This window comes from Saimiri boliviensis, chromosome 4 (genome assembly GCF_048565385.1).
Source record: "Saimiri boliviensis isolate mSaiBol1 chromosome 4, mSaiBol1.pri, whole genome shotgun sequence".
NCBI lineage: Eukaryota > Metazoa > Chordata > Mammalia > Primates > Cebidae > Saimiri > Saimiri boliviensis.
The window spans coordinates 162,830,004-162,847,605 of record NC_133452.1 but is presented as its reverse complement, the minus strand read 5'-3'; the positions used below and the strand labels follow the sequence as shown (position 1 = coordinate 162,847,605).

Below are 17,602 nucleotides of genomic sequence, written 5' to 3'. Positions count from 1 at the left end.
GGCTCGACAGGAGGGCTTCATTTTCCAATGAATCATCTAACTCAGGAGGGAAATTATTCTGTCGAGCACTAGGAACTGACATGTGAGAGCCTCTCTCAGGATACCTGGAATAATAATGACCTTGACCCTCGGCTTCCCAAATGGCTGCACGCTTCTCTTCCGGAAGATCTGGTAGGGAATCAGTTTAGTATTCAGTGTTAAATTTCAACACTTACTTTGCTACTGAGTCTGGCATCTGTGCTTTTTCCATTTTTTAGGTCCATTCTCTCCAGTTTTGGGTCCTCACTGGAGTCAGTGTTGCCAAAATCATGCAGGTCCAGTCCCACGATGGGCCCTGGAATTTTCGTTTTCACTTTCGGGATGATTCTATCAGCAGCCTGACTGATTCTGGAAAACAACAGCCCTGAATCAGTGTTTAGCAGAAAACACTTCCCTCTCCTTCCCCCACAGTCAGACACCACCCACACAGACTAGCACAGTTGCAGAGTTTCACAGCCTAACGTAATTCAGATCATGCACAGGCCCTAGCACTGCTAATATAAAAAGTACTTATTTCCTCTGTTTCTGATGCTCGGTATCATCAAATGCGTCTATTTTTGGTGGGGTGGTGACTTCCCGATTTTACAGACGGGAAATAGGGGCCTAGTGAGGCTAAATGACTTGTCCCAGGAGTCACACGTAAATGGGGGTCAGACAGGAAACTGAATTCCTGGGCTCCTTGTTCCTAATGCCTTCTCACCTCTAACTGCATGTTATGAGGGAAACTCAGAGCCGAGTAGACACTGTAAGCCATTGCTCAAAGAGTGGCCTCTTTATGGAGGATCTCCTTCAGTGCAGCCCAGAGGCACCCTGGGAGTGGGATGGCAGGAAAGGGACCACCCCTGCACCCCATCTGCAGCTTCAGGCTTGGTGGTCAGTGAGGGGCTGGTGCTGGAGTCCCTGCCACCTCCTGGGGGTCCTGGCCGCCCCGCTGCATCCCAGCCCTGACGGACTGACGGATTGACGCTGCTTCTGCTCCCCGGCTCCGCCTCTCGCTGCTGCTCTTGCTTGCCTGCCTGATCTACTTCCCGAGAGTCTACCTGAACACTCGGTTCCATGGGGTTTTCAGGCCTGAAACGGAACCTCCTTCCTCATTCTCCTCCACTTTCCTCATCTAACACGCAAACTCAGAAACTACATCTGTGAAGGCTTTCGAGGGTAAACGCCCCCATGGAAATCTTTCTCTTCCTCCATAAAGAGAAAGGGAAACCTTCTCATGCTGCCAAGAAATCCTATGTCTTCACAATTAGCTGCTTTCTCATCTGTTACTCATTCTGGTAAAAACGACTTCCAACATACATATTGACAAACTGAGACTATTTCATACTGCTCTTAGACCTGGCAACCCCCAGCTTCCTCCCACGACACCCTTCCTCACTTCCCTTTTGGCCCCAGCCCCCACACTAGACAACAACCTTTTGGAGTGGTGATGTTAGAGAGAACAGAGCAGGTACTTACCGGGTGCCCGCTACCGCGCAGGCACGGGGCTGCGTCCTGATGACTGCTCCCTGGCCTTGAGTTCCACATGTTCTGCCGGAGAAAATGGATATATGAGGCTGTGCATTCTAATCCAATGCAATGAATGACCACGTGAACCAAGAGCGTGACCCCGGTTGCTGCAGAAGCAGCAGGGGAGAGGAGGAAAAGGTTGCTACTCCTCTCTCTAGGTGGGGAGGGGGGCCGGAAAGAGGAAGGCTTCCCAGTGTCGTGTATGGTGAACAGCACCAGAAGAGCATTCACCAGACAGAGGAAGGCGTGTTCAGAGTGACAGGTAGACCGTGTGGCTGGTGTACTTGTCGGGAGAAGAGCTGTGGAGAACTCGTTGGGTTCCGATTCTGAAGAGCCATGAATGCCAGGCTGAACGGAGAGCACTTAATCTGCAAACTATCAAACAGGATGGAGGTGAAGAGATGCCGTTCCTTCGAGCAAACTAGTTCTCCAGATTACTTCTTTGTTCTGGGCAGTGTACATATCCGGAAGCCTGTGCTGGTCCTTACAGTTTCCAGGGCAGGGCAGCATTCCTGAGAAGGAAGAACCACCACTGAGCTAGTAAACTTGCATTATTTATGCCTGGTCAATAAACCAGTAAGGCCTGTAACAGGAGCCCCCGACTGTCTAGCTACTTGGCTGTTCGTCTTTAAGAAGGAAGTGTGAGTCTTGGAAGGGAAGATAATCACAGAACTGGGAAAAATGATGGAGAGTATTCTTCTGGCAGAATGGTGTCTTAGGAAACGAATGCAGGTAAGAGGAGGCAGCTGCTGTCACACCTAGACCTTCCGGACAAGACTGTGGAGGAGGTGTTAGATCAGTGATGTGTGAGCACCGTGACATATCCAGAGGTATGACTCCTGCAAGCCCCCCATGCTCATCCTCAGAGGTAACCCCCATCATGGGTTTTTTGAGTGAAAGCTAGAAAGCTTTCATTAAGTTTTTCTGGATGATGCAATTGTAATCACAAACTGTTGAGAAAATCTGCAGCTTTCTCCAACTGTGAAAATGCCAGCAGGCCCCCAGACAAGAGCCTGAAAGAAACCTGGCCAGGCCTCAAGGACAGATTGTAACTGTCATTGCCCGACTGTTAGTGCTAATTCCGTGGCCAGCACCGCCAGTGGCTTACACAGCAGATCCAACGTGAAGGAGCACAGCACTAAAGCTGTCTGTGCCTGGACAGTGCCACAGCATGACACTATTGCTATCATCAGCCTGGACAGTGCCACGGCACGACGCTATCACTATCATCAGCCTGGACAGTGCCACGGGAAGACGCTATTGCTATCATCAGAGGATCAGTGATGCCACTACAGCAGTGCCAAGACATTTTGCTTAATAACATGGACTCAGAAGCTAAAAAAAAATCACTGCCAAGCACCTTTCTCACATTCAGTTTTCTTCAGGTAGAAAATTTCTGGTAATTGTAAAAGGGGGAAAAACACCTTCAGAGGATCTCCCCTTTATCCACCTTTATCTAGAAACAAGACAAGATCAGTTTCTCTTCAACCAGTCTTCCACTGTAATTACACAGATAAATAGGCAATGGATTAATCCTGAACCAACTTACGGAGGTTTGTTTTGTTTTTGAGACAGAGTCTCGCTCTGTCACCCAGGCTGGACAGAAGTGTGGCATTTTCTCTGCTCACTGCAACCTCTGCCTCCTGGATTCAAGCGATTTTCCTGCCTCATCCTCTGGAGTAGCTGGGATTACAGATGCCCACCATCATACCCGGCTGATTTTTGTATTTTTAGTAGACAGGGGGTTTCTCCATGTTGGCCAAGGTTGATCACAAACTCCTGACCTCAGGCGATCCACCCACCTCAGCCTCCCAGAGTGCTGGGATTATAGTCATGAGCCACTGCGCCTGGCCAATTTGCAGACGTTTTTAAAGAGCACTTTGGATTTTATTAGAATTACCATGTCCAGTTTAGGATTTACAAAAGCCAGTCTATTGTACTGTCTTTCGGAAGTACTTTTTTTTTTTTTTTGAGACGGAGTTTCCCTCTTGTTACCCAGGCTGGAGTGCAATGGCACGATCTCAGCTCACCGCAACCTCCGCCTCCTGGGTTCAGGCAATGCTCCTGCCTCAGCCTCCTGAGTAGCTCGGATTACAGGCATGTGCCACCATGCCCAGCTACTTTTTTGTATTTTTAGTAGACAGGGTTTCACCATATTGACCAGGATGGTCTCTATCCCTTGACTTCGTGATCCACCCGCCTCGGCCTCCCAAAGTGCTGGGATTACAGGCTTGAGCCACCGCGCCCGGCCTGAAAGCTGTTCTTAAATGGACTGCCTCCATGGGCAGAAAGGCATGGCCGAGCTAGTGAGTTGCTGCCATCTACTGACAAGTGATGGTAACAGCAAGTGTTTTTTGTTTTTTTTTTTTAAGCATCCGGGGATCTTTTCTGCTGTCATCTTACCCATGTAACGTCCATCAGGCAGGTGAAAGTAGAAGCGTTCATTTAAGACTCTCAACTTATTGGGTTTTCTGCTTTGTTTTCTTTTTTTTTGAGTCGAGGGTCTCTCTCTCTCTGTCACCCAGGCTGGAGTTCAGTGGCTCATTGACACCTCAAACTCCTAAGCTCAGGCAATCCTCCTGCCTCAAGCTCAAGCTCCTGAGTAACTGGGATCACAGGTGCATGCCATTACAAGTTACTGGCTAACTTTTAAATTATTTGTAGAGATAGGGTCTCACGATGTTGCCCAAGTTAATTTCAAACTTCTGGGCTCAAGGGATCCTCCTGCCTTGGCTTCCTAGAGCGCTGGGATCACAGATGTGAGCCACCACGCCTGGCCAAAAGTCTCAGCGTATTAACAGGGCTATTCACAGAAGGCAAAACACATTGTGTGATAACCTCCACATCATCTTTATATGGGTAAAATCACGTAAACGCAAAAACAATCCAGAACACAAAGGTTATAAATAGCAACTCAAGGAGGCTGAGGTACCAAGGGACCCATTTGCCATATGGATGTCTTTGTGTGGGAACGACCCTAGGGCTGACAGCTGTTTCTGGACCAGCTCAACACAATTTTTTCCTCTTGGCTGTGACTACAAAGTCACTGGGTAAACAGGGCAGAACTGTTCATGTCTTCTTCCATCTCTGTTTAAACACTTTGAAAGTAGTACCTTCTTTTTTAAAAAATTGAGAAAAATAACAAAAAAATTAAAATCATATATAATTGTTCCACCCAGTGCTAAGCTTTGCTAAAATTATTGTAAATATCCAACCAGCTTTTCCGTGTGCACATGCTGCCTGCCAAGGCGTGGGATCTTTTTTACATCTTTTTTCTGTATTACAAAATAAATATATGATCTTTTAAAAAAGCGAATAAAAACAATCACTTAATGACAAAAATTTAACTTTCTCCTTAATTCTTCCCTACCAGAGATAATAATTTTTAACAGTTTGGTATGTTTTTCTACACTTTTTTTCCCTGGGGATCCATTTCTACATAGCTGAGGTCATACTTTATGTAAGGTTTTGTGTCCTGCCTTTTTTCTTTATATACTTAATATTACATTATAAATCTTGCCTTTAAAAGTTCACTCCAAATATTTGTACTGAATTTTTATTTTTTTGTTTAGATGGAGTCTTGCTCTATTGCCCAAGCTGGAATGCAGTGGCACAATCTCAGTTCACTGCAACCTCTGCCTCCCAGGTTCAAGCGATTCTCCTGCCTCAGCCCCCAGATAGCTGGGATTATAGGTGCTCCCCACCATGCCAGGCTAGTTTTTGTATTTTTAGTAGAGACAGGGTTTCTCCATGTTGGCCAGGCTGGTCTCGAACTGCCAACCTCAAGCAATCCACCTGCCTTGCCCTCCCAAAGGGCTGGGATTACAGGCGTGATGGCTCACGCCTGGCCTGTACTGAATTCTTAACTGGAATTTTTATAATAAAACTTTATCTTTTTCCCTTCAGAACATTTTAAAGGGATAAAGATTTTTACCCATTTTTGTTAAATTCTTTTGGTTCCTTGAATAAAACGTTTGGTCTTTAAGTCCCTGTGAGTGTAAAGGGCTTTGCTTTGTGATTGGCACGAAAACAACTCACGACTGACTAAAGCCAGAAACAACGGATTGAAGTAAAGCTGGGTCACTAACAAGCCTCTGCTGACGGTCTTAGTTTCCTCATTGGCTGTGCACATGTGACTCACACACCTTCCTCCCCACGACTTTGTTCATGCTTGACACCGCAGACACCGAAGAAACATCGTGGAATGCGCACGTGTCACTCAGCCTGGAAGCATCGGTACACGCATGTCCTCATTTTACTGCAGTGAAATTCTGTTATTCAAATGCTATTTTCCTCCATGAACCTATTCTACATTAAATAAGATAGTCTCTCTTTTTTTAATTATATAATAATAGTCTCATAAAAATGCAGACAAAAAGCAAAGCTCTCCTTCTGTCTCCCCACGCCGTTTACCTCCCTGATGCATATCAATTCACTGTGCGTTTTCATTTCTTTTCCTTTTGAGACAGAGTCTAACTCAGTTACCCAAGCTGGAGTGCAGTGGTGTAATCACGGCTCACTGTAGCCTAGACCTCCTGGGCTCAAGCGATCCTCCCACCTCAGCCTCTGAGTATCTGGCATGCACCACCACACCTGGCTAAATTTTCTTTTCTCTTTAGTAGAGATGTTTCATTATGTTGCCCAGGCTGGTCTTGAACTCCTAAGCTCAAGTGATCTTCCTGCCTTGGCCTCCCAAAGTGCTAGGACTGCAGGCGTGAGCCGCCATGCCAGCTTTGTGTCTTTTCGTATAGATTACGTCTTTCATTAAATAGTGGATGCCATGTACTGAATAAACAGTACTATCCCACTCTTGGATATGTCATCATTACCATCCATCAAGGACCTACTGTGTTAGATGCCATCTGTTGTCCTTACAAACAATCCTATTAAGTGGACACTGTTATCCTTTCAAAAGGTGAAAAGACTTGGGATAAGCAAAGTTTCTGGAGTAGGACAGCCGGTAGACAAACAGATTCACCTTAGGTTTAACCTCATCTTACTGCCTGCAAATCTTTGTCTGTTTCATTTCTGTGGTCTTTAAACGTGTTTTCTTCTATATCATGGGTATCCATAAAATCTTTAACTTCTAAATTATTACCCCAATGTCTAGCCTAGACCCTTACATACAGTGGGCTCTCGGTAAATACCTACAAACAGACTGGACAAACTCAGAGTTCCTGAGATGGCCTAAGCTGGTGGCCATCTAGTCTGACAAGCTTAGTTTCTGCTGCTGCACCAGAGCGAGATTGCAAGTCGAGCAGATTCAGGTAGACAGGACTTGCCGGATGTCACAGTAGAAGAAAAGTCCCATCTTTCTTTTGGGGTTGTATCATTGGGTTGGTTGCATTGATTTTGCTTTCTTAATCACTAGTTTGTGTAAGTAATAATCCATCTTCAGGGATTTCATAACATAGTAGATTGTGTCATGACACCAGATAAAAAGGGTAAACACAGGAATGAGTGGATTGGGGGCCAGCGAGGGAAATAACTGCATGGAATCTTAACTTAAAATGGGAGGCACTTACAAATCACACATTTTAGGACAGAAAGAAAAATAGGAGATCAGATTATCTTCATGGGAATATGTTGGATAAATCAATCAATCTATCTTTCTGGCCCTAATACTCCGACTCTGGAATCTGGCTGTATCTTAAATCAGCCCAAGATACGAGCTCTAGCCCTCACTTGCCCAGCCTCCCTGCCTGGGAGGCCATCTCTTCCATCGCCCCCTCCAGGACAGCTTTCTTTACCTATGATAGAAGGAACTCCCCCAAAAACAGCTGTTCCCCAGGAATGGCCCCCAAAAATGTTATGTGAGTTTGCACAAAGTTGTGACACTTTATCTGAACTCCTTTTACACCCCAGTATGTGTCTGCAAAGGGGGAACATCGTTCTGCACCTCACTTCCTGATTGCTTGGTTACAGGTCTGGCTGGCTTCGCACGCCTCTGTCCTGGAGATCAATATGAAGTAAGTATTGTCTTGGTCTAGGTGCTGGAATTACAGATCTCAAGGGTAGAAGCCAGTTGTCATTATTTTGCTTCTCAAGTTTTTTTTTTTTTAAATTTTAAATTTTGAAAATTATAAGCCAATGAAAAAGTCTGGAAACTGGTACAGGACTTGTCATATACCCTTCCATCTAGATCTCGGCTCACTGCAACCTCTGCCTCCTGGGTTCAAGCTATTCTCCTGCCTCAGCCTCCAGAGTAGCTGGGACTGCAGGCACGCGCCAGCACCCACCTGGCTAATTTTTTTGTATTTTTAGTAGAGACAGGGTTTCACCAAGTTGGCCAGGCTAGTCTCGAACTCCTGACCTCAAGTGATCCTCCCACCTTGGCCTCCCAAAGTGCTAGGATTACGGTGTGAGCTACCGCGCCCAGCCCCTGAACCATTTTAGGGCAAGATGCAGACACCAGGACTCTTCGCCCCTAAATTCTTCTTCTAAGAATGGAGTGGCATTCTCTCACATAGGCATAAGTCCTCAACACCAGTGAGCCTGACATTGGCTCTTCAGCTAACGTCACCTGGAATTAGTCTATGTTGCTATTTTGCCAGTTGTCCTAATATTGTACTAGGTAAGCAGGGTTTTTTGGGTTGTTTTTTTTTTTTTTCCTGATCCAAGAGCCAATCCAGGATCATGGCTGATCATAAGTACCATGACTGAAGAAAAATAACATCTAGAGCTTTGTAAAAATGTACTCCGAAAAGTAAAAATAGCCTTTGTTCTTTTCCTCTTCAAAAGGAAACTTACATAACCATTTCATCTAACCTCTCCTCCAAAACCCTCTACACTCATACCTCTTAGCCGGGGAGAGGCTGTATCTTGCCATAAACATTAAAGCAGTCTTGCCAAGGAGATACTGCATACCTTCCCCCAAGAGAATGCTGGATTTCAAAGTCCTTGCCAGCCTCACCTCCCTATCCAGAGCAAAGATGTCTTTATTTCTTGCTTCTGACTGCTAAGTAGGTTTTAGCTGATACTTCCTAGTCCCACTAAAGGAGCTGGGTTGTGTGGAGAATTAATCCCAGTGGCTGCCCTACTGAAGTGGAACAAGAGAGAGAACTGCTTGTCATGAGTGAGCAGAAGGACCCAGTGCAATGACCTTTTACTACGGAAAACCTGTACCCCCCTGTCTCAGAGAAGCAGAACTTACTGTGCTTTAAAAGTCTTGGGCCAGGCACAGTGGCTCACACCTGTAATCTTAGTAATCTGGGAGGCCGAGGTGGGTGGATCACCTGAGGTCAGGAGTTCGAGACCATCCTGGCCAACATGGTGAAACCTTGTCTCTACTAAAAATACAAAAATTAGCCAGATGTGGTGGCACATGCCTGTAGTCCCAGCTACTTAGGAGGCTGAGGCAGGAGAATTGCTTGAACCCAGGAGGCAGAGGTTGCAGTAAGCCAAGATCATGCCACTGCACTCCATCCTGGGCAACAGAGCAAGACTCTATCTCAAAAAAAAAAAAAAGTTATCTTCTTCACTCATCCCCAGTTCCATCCACACCCAAGAGTAAGGGGACTGAGGCAGAGGGAGGGAGAAGGGAGGGCAGCAGTGGCTTTAGGTCTTTCTCCTTATGATCTTGCTGTTCTGGTGGGGAAGGGCGAGTGGCAGGACTGAGGGCCCTTGGATGTCTCCCCTCCAGATTTTCATGAAGTATGGCCGGCAGCGGTGGAAACTGAAAGGCAAAATAGAAGTAAACGGCAAGCAGAGCTGGGATGGAGAAGAAACCGTTTTTCTGCCCCTGATAGTTGGGTTCATCTCCATCAAGGTACAGTACTGTCACTGCCTGCTGTCTTTCCTGATGCCGCGGCTGGATGATCCGTTGGCGGGGCCTTTACCCGTGACCCCCGCCTGTCGCCCTCTATCCTGCAGACTTCTCTGTGCTACGTGTCTGTTACAAAGACAGCCGCTCTCGCATCACAGTGGGTAAAGTCAATCTAAGATATATGCTTTTGACATATCCACCCCTGGCCAGGTGCAGTGGCTCATGCCTCTCATGTCAGCACTTTCGGAGGCTGAGGTGGTTGGATCACTGGAACCCAGGAGTTTGAGACCAGCCTGGCCAGCATGGCGAAACCCCATTTCTACAAAAATACAAAAATGAGCCAGACATGATTCACATGCTTGTAGTCCCAGCTACTTGGGAGGCTGAAGTGGGAGGATCACTTGAGCCCGGGAGGTAGAGGCTGCAGTGACCCATGATCACGCTACTGCACAACAGCCTGGGTGACAGAGTGAGACCCTGGTCTCCAAAATATCCATCTCCAATTTCAGATATTCTGAAAGAAATGACCAACCTAGCTCAGTAAAAAAGAAAAATGACACATTATTTTACCTTTCTCCTCTGCTGTGATGTAAGGCCTTTCTCCTCCCGCTTTCTCTGCCAGGTCACGGAGCTCAAAGGGCTAGCAACTCACATCCTGGTAGGTAGCGTGACCTGTGAAACCAAAGAGCTGTTTGCAGCCCGACCTCAGGTGGTGGCTGTCGACATCAATGACCTTGGCACCATCAAACTGAACCTGGAAATCACCTGGTAGTAAGTGCCTCTAGCTTTTTGATTTCATCACATAGAAACAGCTGATACCAGCTAGTGCTATTCAGAGCTGGTGCATGGACCACCTGCGTCACCGGGGAGCTTGTTAAAAAAGCAGAATCTCAGGCCCTACCCCAGAACTACTGCGTCAGAATTGCGCAGGCCCCAGAATCTGTTTAACACATGCCCTAGGTGAGGTGCACTCGTGTTACAGTTGGAGAAGCCTGGGTCATAGCACTATGCTCCTCTTCTACTTATTTTAAAATATTTTGTCTGTCACCTTCCTTCCCTCTCTACTTTTAAATATATAAAGAAATATGTCCTCTCAAGTAAACTAATTTGAAAGAAAATATCTAATAGGCAGTACTTCAACCTCAGAAAAATCCTAATTCTCACTATGATGCTTTAAATGCTTATTCCTCTTTATCTCATAACTTCACGCTGCTCTGGAAAATTCTAAGCATCCTTAGTTCCTCTGCACTGTATTTGTTCAAATAGAATATTCCCAAAGGGCAAGAGATATCTTTTGTCAAACAATGAACTTAGAAATAGTTTTCCAAAGTCACCCCGTGAGAAAGGTCATGATAAATTATTAACACTGGTAGCTCGTGTTTAACATAATGCTCCTGGTATACTGCCGAGTAAATATGACATGTTGAGTACTCATGCTCAGCGTCTCATTTACAATATACAAAGTCAGGTGTGGAAGCAGCAAAGACGCTTTGCCCAGCCCTTCCCTCCTCGTCATCTGCACTCACCGACGTCTCACGCGCAAGATCATTCTCCTTTCTGGATGAATCTGGTGTCGTGATGTTAAGTGGCATCACTGTGAACAGACTGTTATTTTCCTCCCACACAAGAGGCTCCGTGTCAAGTGAAATGAGTGGGAATCTATTTTTGACTGCTTTCTTTAGAACTGAACAACAGTCTGTCGATATATCATTAAGGTATCTAGCCCTGCAAAGCTCAGATAATTTTTATAGACTTTTTCAACATCTTATGTCGAAGCAAGTTTATGTTTCTGGTGCTAATGAGGAACAGGTGTGTCTCCGTGTATAGCTAAACTGTGCTTACAGCTGTGATCATAATCTGGGTGAATCTAGACTGTTTTCTGCTCCACTTTTCTTTTATCTGGCTTTATTTTCTGCTAAACAGTTTAGCCAAAACCAGCCCCGTTCCCTCTGGTTGAGTTTACTTTCACATAACGAGGTACTCTCCAGGCCCGCGGTCTGTGGATGACAGGTGATTTTACCGAATGTGCATACCTGGGGACCTGTTGTTTTGCAGTCCATTTGACGTGGAGGACACGACCCCATCCTCAGGCGCTGGGAACAAGGCAGCAGCCCTTCAGAGGAGAATGTCCATGTACAGCCAGGGTACCCCGGAAACGCCCACCTTCAAAGACCACGCCTTCTTTGTAAGTTCAGTGTAATTTCCCGAGTAGCATCAAAGCACCTGACCCAATGCTCGCACCCAGCCTTTGAAATGCTTAAGAGACAGGGCTGGGAGTTCTCAGTAACTCTATCGGAGGTGGTGAGCCCCCTCTGTTGTTCCTCTCCCCTTGCCCACCTTTCTTATCGCTGTGATGGTAACACGTAGGTTTTTCTGAACATTCTCTAAGGTCAGCCTTTGAAAGAAGTGGATATAAATAATCGCCTCCTTGTTTTCATCAAAAATGCTTGCTGAAAAGCTAACAAAACGTAGTAACCTGATTCTTCTCACTAACAACGCCCCCATCTTGCTTTCACTTCTGAAGAGGTGGCTGCATCCTTCCCCAGACAAGCCAAGGCGGCTGTCTGTCTTGAGTGCCTTGCAAGACACGTTCTTTGCCAAGCTGCACCGCAGCCGCTCCTTCAGTGACCTGCCCTCCCTCAGGCCGAGTCCCAAGGCTGTGCTAGAGCTCTATGTGAGTGTGGCCTGCCCGGGTGTGGAGTGCTTGACTTCGGGGGCTTGTGGCATGTGTGACTCAGCATGTCTCCTTTTATCTTCTCTGTCTTTCTTACTGCGTAGTGGTCACAGCTGTACTGTCCTTGGGGCGGGAAACCTGGTCGTGCATGCCACTTTGGTAGAGAGCCAGTTTGTCCTTCTCTTCTAACGGTCCCTGTTTTTGTGCTGTGATTTTTCTCCATTGTGGCAAAGATATCCATGGTAACAAGATAAGTTTAAGCCTTTCAAAAACTGGCATTCAGCTGGGCATAGCGGCCCACACCTGTAATCCCAGCACTTTGGGAGGCCAAGACAGGTGAATTACTTGAACTCAGGAGTTCAACAGCAGCCTGGCCAACATGGTGAAACCCCATCTCTACTAAAACTACAAAAAGTAGCCATGCATGGTGGCATGCACCTGTAGTCTCAGCTACTTGGGAGGCTGAGGGGAGAGGATTGCTTGAACCCGGGAGACAGAGGTTGCAGAGCCATTGCACTCCAGCCTTGGTGACAGCAAACTCCATCTCAAAAACAAACAAAAAGCTGGCATACAAACTCAGAAGGATTTCAATGAATTTTACTAGAGTTCCTTCTATTTGAAAGATTCTCAGTCTTAGTTCAGGGTAATGTTTGTTAATTCTCTAACACTCTGACAACAAGAAGCCCTTAATTCGCAGTCAGGAATACAATAAGTAATCTACATGACATGTATTACACATTATGTCACGAGAGGATACACACACACAGGCACACACACACACATGCATGGAATATCCTGCTCTTCACAGACGTATAAAAGGAAGACGTAAGTGTCAACAGAGGAAAGGATGAAAAGTCTTCGGGTTAATAATAATAATAATTGCATCTTTTTCATTGAATGAGAAAATGGAGGTGAAGGCTGAGCATGGTGGCTCACACCTGTGATCTCAGCACCTTTGAGACCAAGGCAGGTGGACTGCTCAAGCCCAGGCGTTCAAGAGCAGCCTGGGCAACAAAGTGAGACCCCGTCTCTATGTAAAAATTAGCTTAGTGTGGTGGTGTACACCTGTGGTCCCAACTACCCAGGAGGCTGAGACAGGAGGATCACTCAAGCCCAGGAGGTTGAGGCTGCAGTGAGTCACAGTTGCAGCACTGCACTGCAGTCCAGCCTGGGCAGCAGAGCAAGACCTTGTCAAAAAAAAAAAAAAAAAAAAAAAAAAAAAGCAGGTGAAAAGGACGAGGCTAAGCTCTGGTGGAGTTTTAAAGGAAAAGGGGAAGCATATATGAGGGAAATATGCATGAAAACATGAACCAAAACACAGAGGCAACACAACTATACAAGCATTAACATAACGTGTACATTCATGCTCATATGCTCCAGGTGGAGGATTGTGGGGAGACTTAGCAGAGATTTCATGCCATAATTTAAGAACAAGGTTAGAAACAACTGGATGGCTTCCTGAAGCCTTTTAGATAAACGCAAAGGTCCTCAGAGTGGCTGTTCCCATCAGACCACAGCCCACCACCAGCCCATCTCACTTTTCCACTCCCTATCCTCTGCTGGGGCCCCTTGGAGCTTCTTAGTGTCCTCCAGATGCACCAGCTCCTTTCAGGCGGTCATGTCTTTGCTCGTGGTTCCTTCTAGAAGCTTCCTCTGGTGCCCGGCCCCCACACCTCACTATCCTCCACGCTGAGCGCCAGGATTGGCTGTTTCTCAGGCAGCAGCCACGCCCTCCCTGGGGCCCCTCCCTCATGACGTCATCACTCAGTACAGCGTGCGCTCCACTGTGCTGCTGTGTGCTCCTTTCTTGCACTGTCCCCTGGGTAGACTGCAAGTACCCTTGGGCAAGACATCTCCGTGTATTCTCACTCAGTATTTGCCACTTAAGTAGGTGTAAATGAGGCTTGGAAATTGGGCTTGAGTCTTGGAGACTCTAGAGAAATGGCTGGGAAGGACTTTGGAATTTGAATAAGAATCCTGACTACCCAATCTCCCTGCCATAGCCAGGGCCTCCCACCTCCCTCGGTGCTGCCATGAGATGTGTGCACAGATCAGATGAGGCAGAGTGGGACCGCATGGAGGGCCCATGGGTTCTAGAAGCCTAAGGGACCCCCATGGATGAGGCCTAGGGAGAAGACCCCAAGCATCCCTCATCCCTCCCCATAAAGATTCCTTTTATCTTTCCTAGAGGCATAAGGTGTGTGTGAGGTAGAGGGTGCAAATATGGGAGGGAAGAAGCTGAAACACACAAACTGGGAGGAGAGGAAGAACAGCACCAGAGCCCAGCGCCCCAGCAACATTGCGGACCACAGTTCAATAATCACTAACAGAGTAAAGCATCCTCAGCTTTGGAGGTAAAAAGACTGAGCCTGCGGAGATTAATCAAGCGGACAGTGACGCATTATTTTACTCGTCCTGTAGTTAAAGCGAATCACCTTCCATCCATCCTACAATAGAGTTTGGGTGGAACAAACTGCATGTGTCAGGATCTAGCGGCCTCAGAGACAGCAGCAATGGGATCAGGGACCCAGCTGGAGGAGGACGCGGAGCCTTTGTCTTCCCATCTGCTCCTCACTGCATTTGCCGTAACATTTTTATTTGCCGGGCTTATTCCCAGCAACTTGTGAGAATCTGTCACTTTCTATATAATTAAAACAAGTATTAGGGCTGGGCGCAGTAACTCATACCTGTAATCCCAACACTTTGGGAGGCTGAGGCAGGCAGATCACGAGGTCAGGAGACCGAAACTATCCTGGCCAACATGGTCAAACCCCATCTCTACTAAAAATACAAAAAATTACCTGGGCATGGTGGCACACACCTATAGTCCCCGCTATTCGGGAAGCTGAGGCAGGAGAATTGCTTGAATCCAGGAGGCAGAGGTTGCAGTGAGCCAAGATCACACCACTGCACTCCAGCCTGGGTGACAGAGCAAGACTCCATCTCAAACAACAAAACAAAGTATTAGTATGATACTTAGCATTTACTTTGAAAACCAAATCTGGAATCTAAGAAAAATTAATCATTTTGGGCCAGGTGCAGTGGCTTACACCTGTAATCCCAGCACTTTGGGAGGCCAAGGCAGGCAGATCACCTGAAGTCTGGTCTGCAGTTCAAGTCCAGCCTGGCCAACATGACGAAACCCCATCTCTACTAAAAAAAAAAAAAAAAAAAAAAAAAAGAAAAAGAAAAAATACAAAAATTAGCTGGGCATGGTAGCGCATTCCTGTAGTACTAGCTACCTGGGAGGCTGAGGCAGGAGAATCACTTGAAACCAGGAGGTGGAAGTTGCAGTGAGCTGAGATCGCACCATTGCACTCCAGCCTGGGCAAAAAGAGTGAAACTCTGCCTCAAAAAAAAAAAAAAAAAAGAAATAAATAAAAGGAGAAAAAAAATGAACCATTTTGAAGGGTTAATCTCAATAACTAAAAAGCCCTTTTCCCGGAGCGGCATTTGGCATTTAGGCATTATGCACAGACCACAGCACAAGGAGAGCTGACTGAGAAATGGAAATGCCTGAATAAAGGAATGATCTTGGTTACCTGGATATTTCTGACCTCTCTCTTCAGAGTTCTGCTTCATGAAGCACAGGGCACACCTATGACACCACCTGGGTCTGTCTGACAGACGAATCGGTGTTTCTAGGCACCCCGAGAGCCCCGGGGTTTGCCTCTCTGCAAGACTGATGTTGCATTTATCAGTCTTTTCCTCTTATTTCTAGAGAAGCTATGCAAATTTATGGCTGGCTGTGAATTATTTATGGCATGCTTACTAAATTAAAAAAACATTTTCCAGAGCTTGGGATTTGTGGGTAGAGATTTTCAAAAAAGTAATTTTTGAGAATTGAAGCAGAACAAAACATCACATCTTGGGAACTAAATTGCATGGATGTTGGAAAGTTTTTTAAGATACATGCCTAAATAGAAAAAGACATCGGTAATGTTATTTGTACTATGGCTGCCAAATATTATGAGTTCTTGGAATTCAGAAAGCAAGTTCCATCCCTCCTATGCAATCTTTTCTTTTGAAAAATGTCCAACCTTGACACCACTGCCAGGAACTTTCACCTAGATTCAACAATAGAAACAGTTCTTGATGGTCTGCTTTCTTTTGCCAGACACACACACACACACACACACACACACACACACACACCCCAACTAATAACATGCTACTATTATGAAAGTTCTGGGTTTCTTTATTGTAACTGCCTTACATTCACCTGGGAACAGACCATGCCAGGCCAAATGCATCATGGGTATTGAAAATAATAATGAGGTATCTTTTATCTGCAGTCGAATCTACCTGATGACATCTTTGAGAATGGAAAGGCAGTCGAGGAGAAAATGCCACTGTCGCTCAGCTTCAGTGACCTGCCCAATGGGGACTGTGCCCTCAGCTCCCACTCAACAGGCTCCCCTTCCAACTCAACAAATCCAGAAATTACCATCACCCCTGCCGAGTTTAATCACAGCAGCCTGTCCTCCCAGAATGAGGGTACGGATGATACCAGCTCCGCATCTTCCAGGAACTCCTTGGGAGATGGCCAAGAGCCAAAGTCACACGTGAAGGAGGAAGACCCAGAGGAGCCCAGGAAACCTGCCTCGGCCCTGTCAGAGGCTTGCCGTCGACAGTCCTCAGGTGCTGGGGCTGAGCACCTGTTCCTTGAGAATGACGTTGCGGAGGCACTTCTGCAAGAGTCCGAGGAGGCCTCTGAGCTCAAGCCCGTGGAACTAGACACGTTGGAAGGAAACATCACGAAGCAGCTGGTCAAGAGGCTCACATCCGCAGAGGTGCCGGTGGCCCCAGACAGGCTGCTCTCTGAGGGCTCTGTGGGTGGAGAACCCGAAGGCTGCAGATCCTTCCTGGATGGAAGCTTAGAGGATGCCTTTAATGGGCTTTTTCTTGCATTAGAACCACACAAAGAGCAGTATAAAGAGTTTCAGGATCTGAACCAGGAAGTCATGCATTTGGATGATATTCTAAAAGTAAGTAACTTTTCTGAGAAATTGGATTAGGTTTGGAGATAGGTGTCCTAAGCCAACATTCTATTTAAGAGGATGTATCCTTTAAAAAATATATATCCTTTAAAAAAAAAAAGGGGATTAATAGCTCATCATCATTTTAAATGTACATGCATTTAAAATTGCCCAGTTGTGCATATGAATTTTTATTTTCTTGACAACAGATCAACTTATCTAAATTGATTAGGATTGAAACAAAGAGCTCTAGAGAATGTTGCAATTACCCCAGTCCTCAAGCTAATCATTCTTATCCCAAATGTGAAATAGTGGCACTTTCATGATTACAGTCTCACAGCTGTTACTCCTAGACAGGATCCTTCTCAGGGTGTCAGGAAAGCAGGGAGCCCTTTCCCTGGTTGGAGTCAGAGTTCTCCAGTTCCATCATGAGAGCCGGGAGCCACTGCGTGCTGGAGGAGTCTGCCTGCTCTCACAATTGGTCCAAATAACCAAGTCAGAATCCCAAATTAATCGTCAGAGAAATCATCATCTGTTCTACTCTAGAAATGGGGATCCAGACTCACCAGAGATACCCTCTTCGATCCACGGGGATCAGACAGCACAGGGTGGAAGTGGAAGGGGAGGATGAGAGGG

The 17,602-nt window shown here is 46.3% G+C and overlaps 1 protein-coding gene and 1 long non-coding RNA gene across 9 annotated transcripts in view; one reads left to right on the top strand and one right to left on the bottom strand.

The window, feature by feature from the left end:
• LOC141584411 (uncharacterized) overlaps window positions 1-1,711 on the bottom strand; it is a 48,253-nt gene extending 46,542 nt beyond the window's left edge. Inside the window, exons 1-2 of the long non-coding RNA XR_012517461.1 lie at window positions 1,498-1,711; window positions 216-387 (exon numbers count right to left, since the gene is read on the bottom strand). This is a non-coding gene — a long non-coding RNA (uncharacterized LOC141584411). The remainder of the gene's footprint in view (window positions 1-215; window positions 388-1,497) is intronic.
• Window positions 1-17,602, top strand: part of RIPOR2 (RHO family interacting cell polarization regulator 2) — a 233,623-nt gene that overhangs the window by 187,190 nt on the left and 28,831 nt on the right. For 7 of the 8 annotated variants that reach the window (XM_074398522.1, XM_074398525.1, XM_074398524.1 and 4 more), the window contains exons 9-13: window positions 7,474-7,517; window positions 9,191-9,316; window positions 9,936-10,084; window positions 11,369-11,498; window positions 16,283-16,975. In XM_074398522.1, coding sequence (XP_074254623.1) covers window positions 7,474-7,517; window positions 9,191-9,316; window positions 9,936-10,084; window positions 11,369-11,498; window positions 16,283-16,975 — 1,142 coding nt within the window. Of the gene's footprint in view, window positions 1-7,473; window positions 7,518-9,190; window positions 9,317-9,935; window positions 10,085-11,368; window positions 11,499-11,837; window positions 11,988-16,282; window positions 16,976-17,602 lie in introns of all 8 variants that reach the window. The other variant, XM_074398527.1, reaches the window with a different exon arrangement.